The sequence below is a fragment of the Salmo salar genome, chromosome ssa09, assembly GCF_905237065.1.
Source record: "Salmo salar chromosome ssa09, Ssal_v3.1, whole genome shotgun sequence".
In the NCBI taxonomy this organism is placed as follows: Eukaryota; Metazoa; Chordata; class Actinopteri; order Salmoniformes; family Salmonidae; genus Salmo; species Salmo salar.
This window is the reverse complement of record NC_059450.1, coordinates 30,071,804-30,085,717: the sequence shown is the minus strand read 5'-3', so window position 1 is coordinate 30,085,717 and position 13,914 is coordinate 30,071,804. Positions and strand designations below refer to the sequence as shown.

Below are 13,914 nucleotides of genomic sequence, written 5' to 3'. Positions count from 1 at the left end.
TTTTGATTGAAAAGTCAGATAACATATATCATTGTAAAAGATTACAATTATATAAATCAATAAATATTAGTTTTAGGAAAAAATAAACGAAAGTGAGTCGTTTAAGTGAATCTGGCGTGCATAAAATAGCAACAACCTCCACCGTACGTTTCAGCGTGATGACGTTACCCGCTACCACTATCAGGTCCAAGTAACAGCTGAGCATTCGTTTTTTCAATGTTATCTAACATAATCCCGAAAATAATATTTAAATGAAATATTCGACAAATGGAAGATCAAACAAGTGTCGAGACAGTCGCTACTCAAGTGACTGATTTCAAAATGACAGCAAGGACCTATTACACTCTTGCCTTGGAGAAAGCGAAATATGTGAGTCACGTGTCATTCTATCTAACGTTAACTTGGACCAATCACTGCTAAAAACATCAACTGGTGTTATCAAGCAAGCTAGCCAACTACTACATCATTTTATTTGTAGGGCTGTCAGATAAGGCTTATCTAGCCAGTGTCTCGTGTCTTGTTGGCTATGAGAGCACTGTTGCCTGGTAAACTAACGTAAGCTAGCTAACTACTTAGCTAGATAACTAGCTATCTAAGTTGCTGGCTAGCTATTTAGCTTGTTGAGGCTCCTTATAGCATTGACAATCACTTTACTTCTCAGTAACTCACAACAAGTTGTCTCTGTGTTTGGAGGAAGTTGGACGTTTGAACTATCATGTATCCACAATCCAGGACCTGAAACAAAAATCTATAGCAGATCTATAATGATTGTCATTTCTCTGATTTTAATAATACTTTAAAAAAAGATTATTATATATATTTTTCTTTCTACCCAGGTCGTGTCATCCTTTCCTGATGACATAAGGCCAGGTCCTGACCTGTATGGACTGCCATGGGAAGCTGTCATCGTCACTGCCTTACTGGGGTTGGGCACCCTTCTATTGTTCAGCTGCAGGTTCTACCAATGTGTAAGTTGTCTGATATTATTATCAGCATGCAAGTATAGGGATGAACAACCACATTCTTTATTTTGATTGGCGAGTGACCAAGCTCACAAAATTGTTCCATTGTTTCCACAGATAAAGAGCAGACTGTATTCAAGCAAAGAGAGGCGGATGGGCCTGAAGGTGGCTGAACTATTAGAGGAAAAGTGCAAAGTCCTTGAGACGTTGAGTGACGTTCAACAAAATGTGAGGCCTATGTCAAATAATCCTGTGTGTGTGTGACTGACTGGATTTGCAAACTATTCAATGCAATTCCCTTTGAAATTACATGTTTTGTATTGACCTGTGTGTTATGAATGCCTTTGCTACTGTTTATGTTTATTCATGTACCTTTTTAGTATGAAGAACTGGAAACTGCCCTGCGGAATAGTGGCGTTTTGGCTCATGTCGCAGAGAGAGAGGATCTGGAGGTAAGACAGAGATACTACACGGTATGATTGTTCTCAATACTGAAGAAACATTCCCATATATCACAGCTAAATAACACTGCCAAGTGGTATAAAAGGACTTTGTGTGACTTTCAAGTCCCAGTAAAACTATAATGGTGTCCTCCTCAGGTGATGTCCCAGAAGCTGAAACAGTCAAATACACAACTTGAAAATGATATAGAAAAGTTAAAGGAGGACCTGAATATCCAAAGAGCGAGGAGGTTGCAGCAGGAGGAGACAGTGAGTTTACCTTTGGACTTCTTTCTCATCACCTTTTCCTGTGTTTTGATGTTTATGCGTTGACATGTTTCAGCTATTGTTATTATTTTCCGTTTTCCTCTCTGCTCTCATATTTCATTTTTTTTTTTTTTGAGTTGTGGTGTTGTGTGCAATTCTTCAGATTGCAGATATGCAGGAAACCTTGAAAACCTTAGAAGAAGAAACCAGGGACCTCAAGTCCCAGATAGAACAGGTAAAGTCTGATCTCCCCATTACAATGTTATATATTGTGAACAACATGTTAATTGTAATTCCTTCCCATAAGGCATTTTAAATCTGTTGACACAGTCAGAGCCAGGTTAGATGTAACTCATTCTGTTATCATTTCAGGCACAGACAACCCTGAAAATATTTGACGTGAACAGTGAAAGGAATCAGAATAATCTGGAGGCAGCAAAAGAAGAGAAGGTGTTGCTCCAGGAGAAAAATGGCCAGGTATGTGACCTGACATCTAAAATGTAAATTTTCATCTATATCTAGGCCTACTCATGAATCAGAGCCATAGATGCAGTATCTATGTGTGTGGCTCTGTCACTAATAGTGGTGTATACTCCAGTTCCATATCAGCCTTTGTTGCCATTAATGCAAAACAAGGCATTTGAAGTTTCTTGTTACACAAAGAACCTGCATGGGTTGTCCTGAACAGAAAGCAGAAAGAGTCCTATAGTCTGGTGGGGTCCTCACCCTCTCCCCCTCTTCCCACAGCTGGTCCAGGAGGCAGAGGGCTGGGGGGAGCGGATGAGTGAGCTGGAGGAGGAGATGAGGATGTGTGAGAGCACCTACACTGGAATGCTGCAGGATGCTACCAACAAAGATGAGCGCATCAAGGTTTGCATTCATATTACTGCACTGGCAAAAACCACATGCAGTAAGATGTCTAAAACAAATATTTGTGTACCTTGCCCTGTACTGGAAAAACCAGTCAACACCCACTGAAGATTACTTGGGGTTTCAAGTTAAACACCCTAAATGGCTCAACCTATTTAGGCCTATGATAAGCTTCATAATGGAAATCCTTTTGCTTGTTATGTAATAATAAATTGCATGTACTGTGTGTGGTATGTGTATGTGGACACCCCTTTTGAATTAGTGGATTTGGCTATTTCAGCCACACCTGTTGCTGACAGGTATATAAAATCGAGCACACAGCCATGCAATCTCCATAAGAACATTGGCAGTAGAATGGCCTGACTCTAGAGCTCAGTGACTTCCACCGTGGCACCGTCATAGGATAGCACCTTTCCAACAAGTCAGTACGTCAAATTTCTGCCCTGCTAGAGCTCCCCTGGTAAGCTATGTTATTGTGAAGTGGAAACGTCTAGGAGCAACAGTGGCAGGCCACACAAGCTCACAGAAAGGGACCACTGAATTGCTTAGCATGTGAAAATCATCTGTCCTCGGTTTCAACACTCACAACCGAGTTCCAAACTGCCTCTGGACTTAACGTCAGCACAATAACTTTTTGTGTCCTTGGCTGAGCAGCCGCACACAAGCCTAAGATCACCATGCGCAATGCCAAGCGTTGGCTGGAGTGGTGTAAAGCTCGCTGCTATTGGACTCTGGAACAGTGGAAATGTTTTCTCTGGAGTGATGAATCACGCTTCACCATCTGGCAATCTGACGTACGAATCTGGGTTTGGGGCTGTTTTTCATGGTTTGGGTTAGGCCCCTTAGTTCCAGTGACGGGAAATCTTAATACTACAGCATACAATGACATTGTAGACAATTCTATGCTTCCATCTTTGTGGCAACAGTTTGGGGAAGGCCCTTTCCTGTCCAGCATAATGCCCCCGTGCACAAAATGAGGTCAATACAGAAATTGTTTGTCAAGATCAGTGTGGAAGAACATTACTGGCCTGTACAGAGCCCTGACCTCAATCCCATCAAACACATTTTGGATGAATTGGAACAGAAGAGTGGAGGTTGTTAGAGCAGCAAAGGGCGGACCAACTCCATGTTAACGCCCATGATTTTAGAATGAGGTGTTCGACAAGCAGTTGTCAACGTACTTTTGGACATGTAGTTTATGTGTTTTGTTGCATGTATACAACACAAGTTCTCAAGAGTAAAATAAAGTTGAAGTTTGAATGGTAAAGCCTTCTCTCTCCATCAGTCCTTGACAGACTGCCTGTTGAAGATGAAGGACTGGGACTCGGTGCTGGAGGACGGCACCAACAGAGAGGAGAGGAGTGGGACACAAGGGACAGAGAATGGAGAAGGACAAGGTGAGATTCTCTTAATGATGTATACAAGGCTGACCACTTAAAAAAATAAATATATATATATTTCACCTTTATTTAACCAGGTAGGCCAGTTGAGAACAAGTTCTCATTTACAACTGCAACCTGGCCAAGATAAAGCAAAGCAGTGCGACACAAACAACAACACAGAGTTACACATGGAATAAACAAACGTATAGTCAATAACACAATAGAAAGAAATCTATGTACAGTGTGTGCAAATGAGGTAAGGCAATAAATAGGCCGTAGTGGCGAAGTAATTACAATTTAGCAATTAAACACGGGAGTGATTGATGTGCAGAAGATGAATGTGCAAGTAGAGATAGTGGGGTGCAAAGGAGCAAAAACAAAATAACAGTATGGGGAGGAGGTAGTTGGATGGGCTATTTACAGATGGGCTATGTACAGGTGCAATGATCTCTGAGCTGCTCTGACAGCTGATGCTTAAAGTTAGTGAGGGAGATATGAGTCTCCAGCTTCATTGATTTTTATATATATATATATATATATATATATATATATATATTTTTTGCAATTCGTTCCAGTCATTGGCAGCAGAGAACTGGAAGGAAAGGCGGCCAAAGGAGGAATTGGCTTTGGGGGTGACCAGTGAAATATACCTGGTGGAGTGCGTGCTACGGGTGGGTGCTGCTATGGTGACCAGTGAGCTGCGATAAGGCGGGGCTTTACCTAGTAGAGACCTTATAGATGACCTGGAGCCAGTGGGTTTGGTGACGAATATGAAGCGAGGGCCAGCCAACGAGAGCATAGAGGTCGCAGTGGTGGGTAGTATATGGGGCTTTGGTGACAAAACGGATGGCACTGTGGTAGACTGCATCCAATGTGCTGAGTAGAGTGTTGGAGGCTATTTTGTAAATGACATCGCCGAAGTCAAGGATCGGTAGGATAGTCGGTTTTACGAGGGTATGTTTGGCAGCATGAGTGAAGGATGCTTTGTTGCGAAATAGGAAGCCGATTCTAGATTTAATTTTGGATTGGAGATACTTAATGTGAGTCTGGAAGGAGAGTTTACAGTCTAACCAGACACCTAGGTAGTTGTCCACATATTCTAAGTCAGAACCGTCCAGAGTAGTGATGCTGGACAGGCGGGCAGGTGCGGACAGCGATTGGTTGAAGAGCATGCATTTAGTTTTACTTGCATTTAAGAGCAGGAGGCCACGGAAGGAGAGTAAGGCATGGTCAACAGGCTTTTGCTCACCATCTCTTTGGATCGTTTTTTAAGGAGTCAAGATATTGACTGAGGGGTGTCTACATATGTGTATGTGTCTTCCCACATTTAACTTATTTGTTAGTTTTTTTTGTTCCACAGATAACCATCAACGACAAAGAATACAGAAACTCATTCATGCAGCCAAGGTATGTCTTCTCTTCAACAACTGAAATGATGGCTTAAAAACAAAACTCTTATCAGCGATAAATGGAAGATATGAGACTTGTTTGTTTTGTTTTTTTCCCTTCTCTTTAGATGAATGCAGACTTGAAGTCGGTGGATGAAGACAAGGACAGGGTGTTTGCTAAGCTAGCAGATGAAGTCAAGGCCAAGGAGGACCTCCAAGGTAAGCAGAGTAGTCAGCTGTTCAATAGTAATTCCTCTGATCACGGTGGGTAACAAAACAACGTTTGTTTCATAATGTACATAAAATGAAGGTCTTTTGAAAGACGCTTCAATAGCTGTTTTCATGATAACAGACAATTTTTACATTTTAGTAATTTAGCAGATGCTCTTATCCAGAGCGACTTACAGTTAGTGCATTAATCTTAAAATAGCTAGGTGAGAACCACATATCGCAATCATAGTAAGTAAACGTTTTCCTCAATGAGGTAGCTATTAGCAAAGTCAGTGCAAGTAGGAAAAGACAAATACTAGGGTTAGTTCAAAAAGCGAGGGTGTTTTGGGAATAATCAAGATGCAAAGACAAAAGGTCGGTTTCCCAGACACAGATTAAAGGGATACTTAGCATTACTAGTAAATACCCATAGACTTCCAGTTATTGCACTAAAGCTAGTTAGCATTGGTTCGTGAAACTACCTCTCACTTCCTTCATACTGGACAGAGATACATTAAACTGGTATCCAAGTTCATCTGACTTTGGGGAAGTCGATTAAAGGGCCTCATTACCAAAATCCCAAAGTATCTCTTTGAGCCTAGACCTGGACTAAACACCTTTACTGTTGTGTTGCAGAGGGGGTTAAGAAACTGGAGAATGAGAAGGCCTCTCTGCAGACAGACAGTGAGAAGTACACGGGCCAGGTGCAGAGACTCCAGCAGAAACTGCAGATCATGACAGAGATGTTCCAGGAGAATGAGCTCAAACTACACAGGTACTCTCACGGGAGCCACACCAACGCTGACCCAAATGCACAGCTTCATCTATAAACATTCAAATCAAATAACATTTTATTGGTCACATACACATGATGTTATTGCGGGTGTAGCGCAATTCTTGTGCTTCTAGCTCTGACAGTGCAGTAATATCTAACAAATAATAAATTACACAACATATACACACATCTAAGTAGGAATGAATTAAGACTATATACATATGGACGAGCGATGTCAGAGCGGAACGGACTAAGGTACAGTAGAATAGTATAGAAAAACAGTATATACATATGAGATGAGTAATGCAAGATATGTAAGAATTAAGTGTCTAAGATACCATAGAATACAGTATATACATATGAGAAGTGTAATGCCAGATATGTAAAACATTATTCAAGTGACTAGTGTTCCATTCCTTAAAGTGGCCAGTGATTCCTAGTCTATGCCTATAGGCAGCAGTCTCTAATGTGCTGTGATGGCTGTTAGAAGCTGTTTTTCAGTCTCTCGGTTCCAGCTTTGATGGACCTGTATTGACCTCGCCTTCTGGATGATAGCGGGGTGAACAGGCAGTGGCTCAGGTGGTTGATGTCCTTGATGATCTTTTTGGCCTTCCTTACTCCCTGTTCAAAAAATGTAGAACCAAGAAACAGATATAGCCCTTGGTTCACTCCAGACCTGACTGCCCTTGACCAGCACAAAAACATCCTGTGGCGTACTGCATTAGCATCAAATAGCCCCCGTGATATGCAACTTTTCAGGGAAGTTAGGAACCAATATACACAGGCAGTTAGGAAAGCAAAGGCTAGCTTTTTCAAGCAGAAATTTGCATCCTGTAGCGCAAACTCCAAAAAGTTCTGGGACACTGTAAAGTCCATGGAGAATAAGAGCACCTCCTCCCAGCTGCCCACTGCACTGAGGCTAGGAAACACTGTCACCACCGATAAATCCACGATAATTGAGAATTTCAATAAGCCTTTTTTTACGGCTGGCCATGCTTTCCACCTGGCTACCCCTACCCCGGTCAACAGCTCTGCACCCCCCACAGCAACTTGCCCAAGCCTCCCACATTTCTCCTTCACCCAAATTCAGATCGCTGATGTTCTGAAAGATCTGCAAAATCTGGACCCCTACAAATCAGCCGGCTAGACAATCTGGACCCTCTCTTTCTAAAATGATCTGCCGAAATTGTTGCAACCCCTATTACTAGCCTGTTCAACCTCTTTCGTATAGTCTGGTCATGGGTGCACCTCAGCCACGCTCAAGGTCCTAAACGATATCATAACCGCCATTGAAAAGAGACAATACTGTGCAGCTGTATTCATTGACCTGGCCAAGGCTTTCGACTCTGTCAATCACCACATCCTTATTGGCAGACTCAACAGCCTTGGTTTCTCAAATGACTGCCTCGCCTGGTTCACCAACTACTTCTCTGATAGAGTTCAGTGTGTCAAATCGGAGGGCCTGTTGTCCAGATCTCTGGCAGTCTCCATGGGGGTGCCACAGGGTTCAATTCTCGGGCCGACTTTTTTTCTCTGTATACATCAATGTCGCTCTTGCTGCTGATTCTCTGATCCACCTCTACGCAGACACGCACAAATATTAGGCAGGTGAGTATTCTGATCTCATTGTTTCTATTCACATTTTCGAACTCCAAAACCATATAAACTTGAATGCTTATTGGATTTAATCATTTTCAGGTGATATGTATTTGTGTAATGAGGGAGGGTGTGGCGCAAGTGAATAACACCTTATATCAAGGTGTGCATAATTATTAGGCAGCCTCATTACCTCAGGTAAAATGGGCCAAAAAATAAATTTAACTGACACTGAAAAAACAAAAATGTAAAATGCCTTTCAGACACTCTTTAAATGGCTAAACTATTGAGGTGTGACCACCAGACATTCAAACGTTTTGTTGCGAATAGTCAACTGGGGCGCAAAAAAACACACGGGGAAGAAAAGGCACAAATTAACTGCAAAAGACTTGAGAAGAATTAAACGTCAAACTACCAGGAATCCATTATCCTCCAGTGCCACCGTATTCCAGAACTGCAACCTACCTGGAGTGTTCAGAAGTACAAGGTGTCAAGTGCTCAGAGACATGGCCAAGGTCAAGAAGACTGAAACAAGACCACCACTGAATAAGATTCACAAGTTGAAGTGTCAAGATTGAAAAACCTGTCTTCAGGTATTTCTTTGCTCAAAGGTTTTATGGACAGATGAAATGAAAGTGACTCTTGATGGACCAAATGGATGGGCCTGTGGCTGGATCAGTAATGGACACAGGGCACCACTTTGAGTCAGGTGCCAGCAAGGTGAAGGAGGGGTACTGGTATGGGCTACTATCATTGAGGATGAGGTAGTTGGATCTTTTCGGGTTGAAGATGGACTGAAACTCAACTCCCAAACCTACTGCCAGTTTCTGGAAGATTCTTTCGTCAAACAGTGGTACAGGAAGAAGTCCTCAGCATTCTAGAAGGCCATGATCTTTATGCAGGACAATGCTCCATCACATGCATCCAAGTACTCCACTGCTTGGCTAGCCAGCAAGGGCCTCAAAGATGCCTGAATAATGACCTGGCCCCCTTCCTCACCTGACTTAAATCCTATTGAGAACTTGTGGGCCCTTCTCAAACGTGAGATTTACAGTGATGGAAGACAATACACCTTTTTGAACAGCATTTGGGAGGCTGTGGTTGCTGCTTCAGCGGAAATTGATCGTGAACAGATCAAGAAACTGACAGACTCCATGGATGGAAGGCTCATGGCAGTTATTGAAAATAAGGGTGGCTATATTGGTTACTGAATATTTTTGAAAGGCCAAAAATGTTATAATTGTCATTTTGTGTTATCTGTTACTTACTCTAAAAATTGAGAATAAACAAGTGAGTTGAGAGATTATTTTTGTAATTTAGTTGCCTAATAATTCTGCACACTTATTTCCCTGAGAAAGACACAACTCACTTTTCCTTTGTTAAACATTCAGGTTTGAGGTTCAATAACATTTTGGATTGACTGAGCATTGTTTGTTCAACAATAAAATTAATCCCGAGGAATACAATTTGCCTAATAATTGTGCACGCAGTGTACTTCTGGCCCTTCGTTGGACACTGTTTTAACTAACCTCCAGACGAGCTTCAATGCCATACAACTCTCCTTCCGTGGCCTCCAACTGCTCTTAAATGCAAGTAAAACTAAATGCATGCTCTTCAACTGATCGCTGCCCGCCCGTCCAGCATCACTACTCTGGACGGTTCTGACTTAGAATATGTGGACAACTACAAATACCTAGGCGTCTGGTTAGACTGTAAACTCTCCTTCCAGACTCACATTAAGCATCTCCAATCCAAAATGTAATCTAGAATCGGCTTCCAAATTCGCAACAATGCATCGTTCACTCATGCTGCCAAACATACCCTCGTAAAACTGACTATCCTACCGATCCTTGACTTCGGCGATGTCATTTAAAAAATGGCCTCCAACACTCTACTCAGCACATTGGATGCAGTCTACCACAGTGCCATCCGTTTTGTCAGCAAAGCCCCATATACTACCTGCCACTGCGACCTGTATGCTCTCGTTGGCTGGCCCTTGCTTCATATTCGTTGCCAAACCCACTGGCTCCAGGTCATCTATAAGTCTTTGCTAGGTAAAGCACCGCCTTATCTCAGCTCACTGGTCACCACAGCAGCACCCATCAGTAGCACACGCTCCAGCAGGTATATTTCACTGGTCACCCCCAAAGCCAATTTCTCCTTTGGCTGCCTTTCCTTCCAGTTCGCTGCTGCCAATGACTGGAACGAATTGCAAAAATAACTGAAGCTGGAGACCCATATCTCCCTCACTAACTTTAGGCACCAGCTGTCAGAGCAGCTCACAGATCACTGCACCTGTACACAGCCCATCTGTAAATAGCCCATTCTCACTGCCTCATCCCCATACTGTTATTTATTTAGCTCCTTTGCACCCCAGTATCTCTACTTGCACATTCATCTTCTGCACATCTATCACTCCAGTGTTTAATTGGTATAATGTAATTATCTTGCCACTATGGCCTATTTATTGCCTTACCTCCCTCATCCTACCTCATTTGCACACACTGTATATAGACTTTTTCTATTGTATTACTGACTGTATGTTTGTTTATTCCATGTGTAACTCTGTTTGTCGCACTGCTTTGCTTTATCTTGGCCAGGTCGCAGTTCTCAACTAGCCTACCTGGTTAAATAAAGGTGAAATAAAAAAATGTAATATGACATTGGGTGCTGTAGGTGTCCTGGATGGCGGGTAGTTTGCCCCCGGTAATGTGTTGGGCAGATTGCACCAACCTCTGGAGAGCCTTGCTGTTGCGGGCGTTGCAGGTGGTGATACAGCCCGACAGAATGCTCTCAATTGTGCATCTGTTAAAGTTTGTGGGTTTTAGGTGACAAGCCAAATTTCTTTAGCCTCTTGATGTTGAAGAGGCTCTTTGCGCCTTCACCACGCTGTCTGTGTGGGTGGACCATTTCAGTTTGTCTGTGGTGTGTACGCCAAGGAACTTGAAGCTTTCCACCTTCTCCACTGCAGTCACGTCGATAGGGGGGTGCACCCTCTGCTGTTTCCTGAAGTCTACGATCATCTCCTTTTTGTTTTGTTGACATTGAGTGAGAGGATGTTTTCCTGGCACCACACTCCCAGAGCCCTCACCTCCTGTCTCATCGTTGGTAATCAAGCCTACTACAGTTGTGTCGTCTGCAAACTTGATTGAGTTGGAGGTGTGCTCGGCCACGCAGTCATGGGTAAACAGGGAGTACAAGATGGAGTGGAGGTGATGTTTCCTACCTTCACCACCTGGGGACGGCCCGTCAGGAAGTCCAGGACCCAGTTGTGCAGGGCAGGGTTCAGACCCAGGGCCTTGAGCTTAATGATGAGCTTGGAGGGTACTATGGTGTTGAAGGCTGAGCTATAGTCAATAAACAGCATTCTTACATAGGTATTCTTCTTGTCCAGATGGGATAGGACAGTGTGCAGAGTGATGGCGACTGCGTCCTCTGTGTATCTATTTGGGTGGTAAGCAAACTGAAGTGGATCTAGGGTGGCAGGTAAGGTAGAGGTGATATGATCCTTGACTAGTCTCAAAGCACTTCAGGATGACAGAAGTGAGTGCTACGGGGTGATAGTCATTAAGGTCAGTTACCTTTTGCCTTCTTGGGTACAGGAACAATGGTGGCCATCTTTAAGCATGTGGGGACAGAAGACTGGGATAGGAAGAGCGTGAATATATCCGTAAACACACCAGGCAGCTGGTCTGCGCATGCTCTGAGGACGCGGCTAGGGATGCCGTCTGGCCAGGCAGCCTTGTGAGGGTTTTACTCGCGTCGGCCACTGAGAAGGAAAGCCCACATTCCTTGGTAGTGGTCCGCGTCGGTGGCATTGTTATCCTCAAAGCGTGCGAAGAATGTGTTTAGCCTGTCCGAAGCAAGACGTCGGTCTCGGTGACGTGGCTGGTTTTCCTTTTGTAGTCCGTGATTGTTTGTGGTCCCTGCCACATGCGTCTCGTATCTGAGCCGTTGAATTGCGACTCCGCTTTATCTCTATACTGACATTTAGCTTGTTTTGATTGCTTTGCGGAGTGAATAACTACACTGTTAATATACTGCCATATTACCAGTCGCCTTGCCGTTGTTAAATGCGGTGTTTTGCGCGAATGCTACCATCTATCCACGGTTTCTGGTTAGGGTAGGTTTTAATAGTCACAAATAATTCTATACAGGCTAATCATAAAAAGATGCGTACGCTAATATAGGATTTATAAGCAAATTTATAATGGCTTATGTATGAAAGTTATAATGAAGTGTAACCAAGGTTTCACTTATTAGAGTGGGGCTATTGAACTGTACTATGCCTGATAATGTCTGTCTGATAGTGGGTGTTCTCCCCTGGTGTCAGGATGTTGACTGTGGAGGAGAGGGAGCGTCTGCAGAAGGACGAGAAGCTGACCAAGGCTGACAAGAGCATCACCCTGGCCGTGGAGGAGCTCAACAGCTACAGGTCAGTTTCTGCATGGTTTTTGCCTTAGCACTAGACCGCTGATAAAACTTTGATTATTTGAATCAGCTGTGAAGTGCTCGTGCAAGAAACCAAAGCGTGCACCCCAGAGGGAGTTCCTATCCATCAAATAGATCCAATGTGTCCTATGAGACTCCACTTTGCGGGGTGTTTTTGTTGTGAGTGCTTGTCTCAGGGTGCAGTTTTGTTTTCACACATACAGGCAAAGGGCACAAGACCTGGAGGATGAGCTGGAGAAGACTAACCAGGCCTACAAAACCCAGGTGGGAGATCTGACACTGTTGTATCATAAGAGACTGGGAGAGGGCAAAAACATTCACCACGTGCAATGATGATGTATGGCCAAAGACGCATTTTAATTCTCTTTCCATCTTTCAGATAACTTCTCAGGAAAAGAAGGCACACAATAACTGGGTAAGTACATAGTTGCATCATACATACACTATGGAGCACACCTCAGGTAACTCGTCTGTAATCTCTGTCATCTGCATTGTAGCTAGCAGCACGAGGTGCTGACCGAGACCTGGCTGAAGTTAAAAGAGAGAATGCACACCTGAGGCAGAAGTAAGTACTAAAGAATACTTCTATATTCAAGTCAGTTTCACCAGACATGGCAGTTGTTGCTACAAAATAGTATTTCCCTGTAGTGAGCAGTATTCTCCAGCTGTGGTATGTCTCCATGCAGATTGACTGATACTCAGTTCAAGCTGGATGTCGTGGAGAAAGACCCCTATACTCTGGACAACATGGACAGACCTCTGTTCAGAGGTCAGTCTCTAATAAACCTCCCTAACTGGAACAATATCTTCTGCAAAATCTCAGCTCGCCCGGTAACCCCTACTCCATACATTGAGAGGGTTGGATAGGGGAAGCAATATGGCGACAATCCAAATGCAAGATGAAGTTAACACAACTGCTTATAGCATAAAACTGGTTATGGGCGACAGGTAGCCTAGCGGTTAGGACAGTTGGACAAGTAATTGAAAGGTCGCTGGTCTAAATCCCCGAGCTGACTAGGTGAAACATCTGTCAATGTGCCCTTGAGCAAGGCACTTAACCCTAATTGTTCCAGGGTCACTGTCAATAATGGCTGATCCTTGGCTCTGACCCCACTCTCTGAGGGGTGTATCAGGGGGAGTGCAATATGCACAAAAAAAAAACATTTCCAATTCACACATGCACTTGTACATGTGTGAAATAGGACAGATGTAAGCACCCACCTAATTATTATTTGTATAATATCCATCCTCAGATCTACAGGAGTGCATTCTTACTTACAGGCCCTTCCCAACAATGCAGAGAGAAAAAGAATAACAAATACACAATGAGTAACGATAACTTGGCTATAATTTAAAATCTATATACACTGGGTACCAGTACTGTGTTGATGTGCAGGGGTACGAGGTCATTGAGGTAGATATGTACAGTGTATCTGGAAAGTATTCAGACCCCTTGACTTTTTCCACATTTTGTTACGTTACAGCCTTATTCTAAAATTGATTGGTGAGGGGGGAAAAAACTATTCAATCTACAAACAATACCGCATGAGAAAGCACTTTTTTTTTTTTTTG

The 13,914-nt window shown here is 43.2% G+C and overlaps 1 protein-coding gene across 19 annotated transcripts in view; it reads left to right on the top strand.

The window, feature by feature from the left end:
* ctage5 (CTAGE family, member 5) overlaps positions 1–13,914 on the top strand; it is a 32,051-nt gene that overhangs the window by 7,038 nt on the left and 11,099 nt on the right. For 18 of the 19 annotated variants that reach the window (XM_014211125.2, XM_045723575.1, XM_014211122.2 and 15 more), the window contains 16 exons: positions 837–968; positions 1,080–1,190; positions 1,343–1,414; positions 1,562–1,672; positions 1,833–1,904; positions 2,042–2,146; positions 2,417–2,539; positions 3,825–3,936; positions 5,282–5,328; positions 5,438–5,528; positions 6,156–6,294; positions 12,224–12,325; positions 12,546–12,606; positions 12,722–12,757; positions 12,840–12,907; positions 13,029–13,111. In XM_014211125.2, the coding sequence (XP_014066600.2) occupies positions 837–968; positions 1,080–1,190; positions 1,343–1,414; positions 1,562–1,672; positions 1,833–1,904; positions 2,042–2,146; positions 2,417–2,539; positions 3,825–3,936; positions 5,282–5,328; positions 5,438–5,528; positions 6,156–6,294; positions 12,224–12,325; positions 12,546–12,606; positions 12,722–12,757; positions 12,840–12,907; positions 13,029–13,111 (1,465 nt within the window). Of the gene's footprint in view, positions 1–119; positions 370–836; positions 969–1,079; positions 1,191–1,342; positions 1,415–1,561; positions 1,673–1,832; positions 1,905–2,041; positions 2,147–2,416; positions 2,540–3,824; positions 3,937–5,281; positions 5,329–5,437; positions 5,529–6,155; positions 6,295–12,223; positions 12,326–12,545; positions 12,607–12,721; positions 12,758–12,839; positions 12,908–13,028; positions 13,112–13,914 lie in introns of those variants that run through there. The other variant, XM_014211133.2, reaches the window with a different exon arrangement.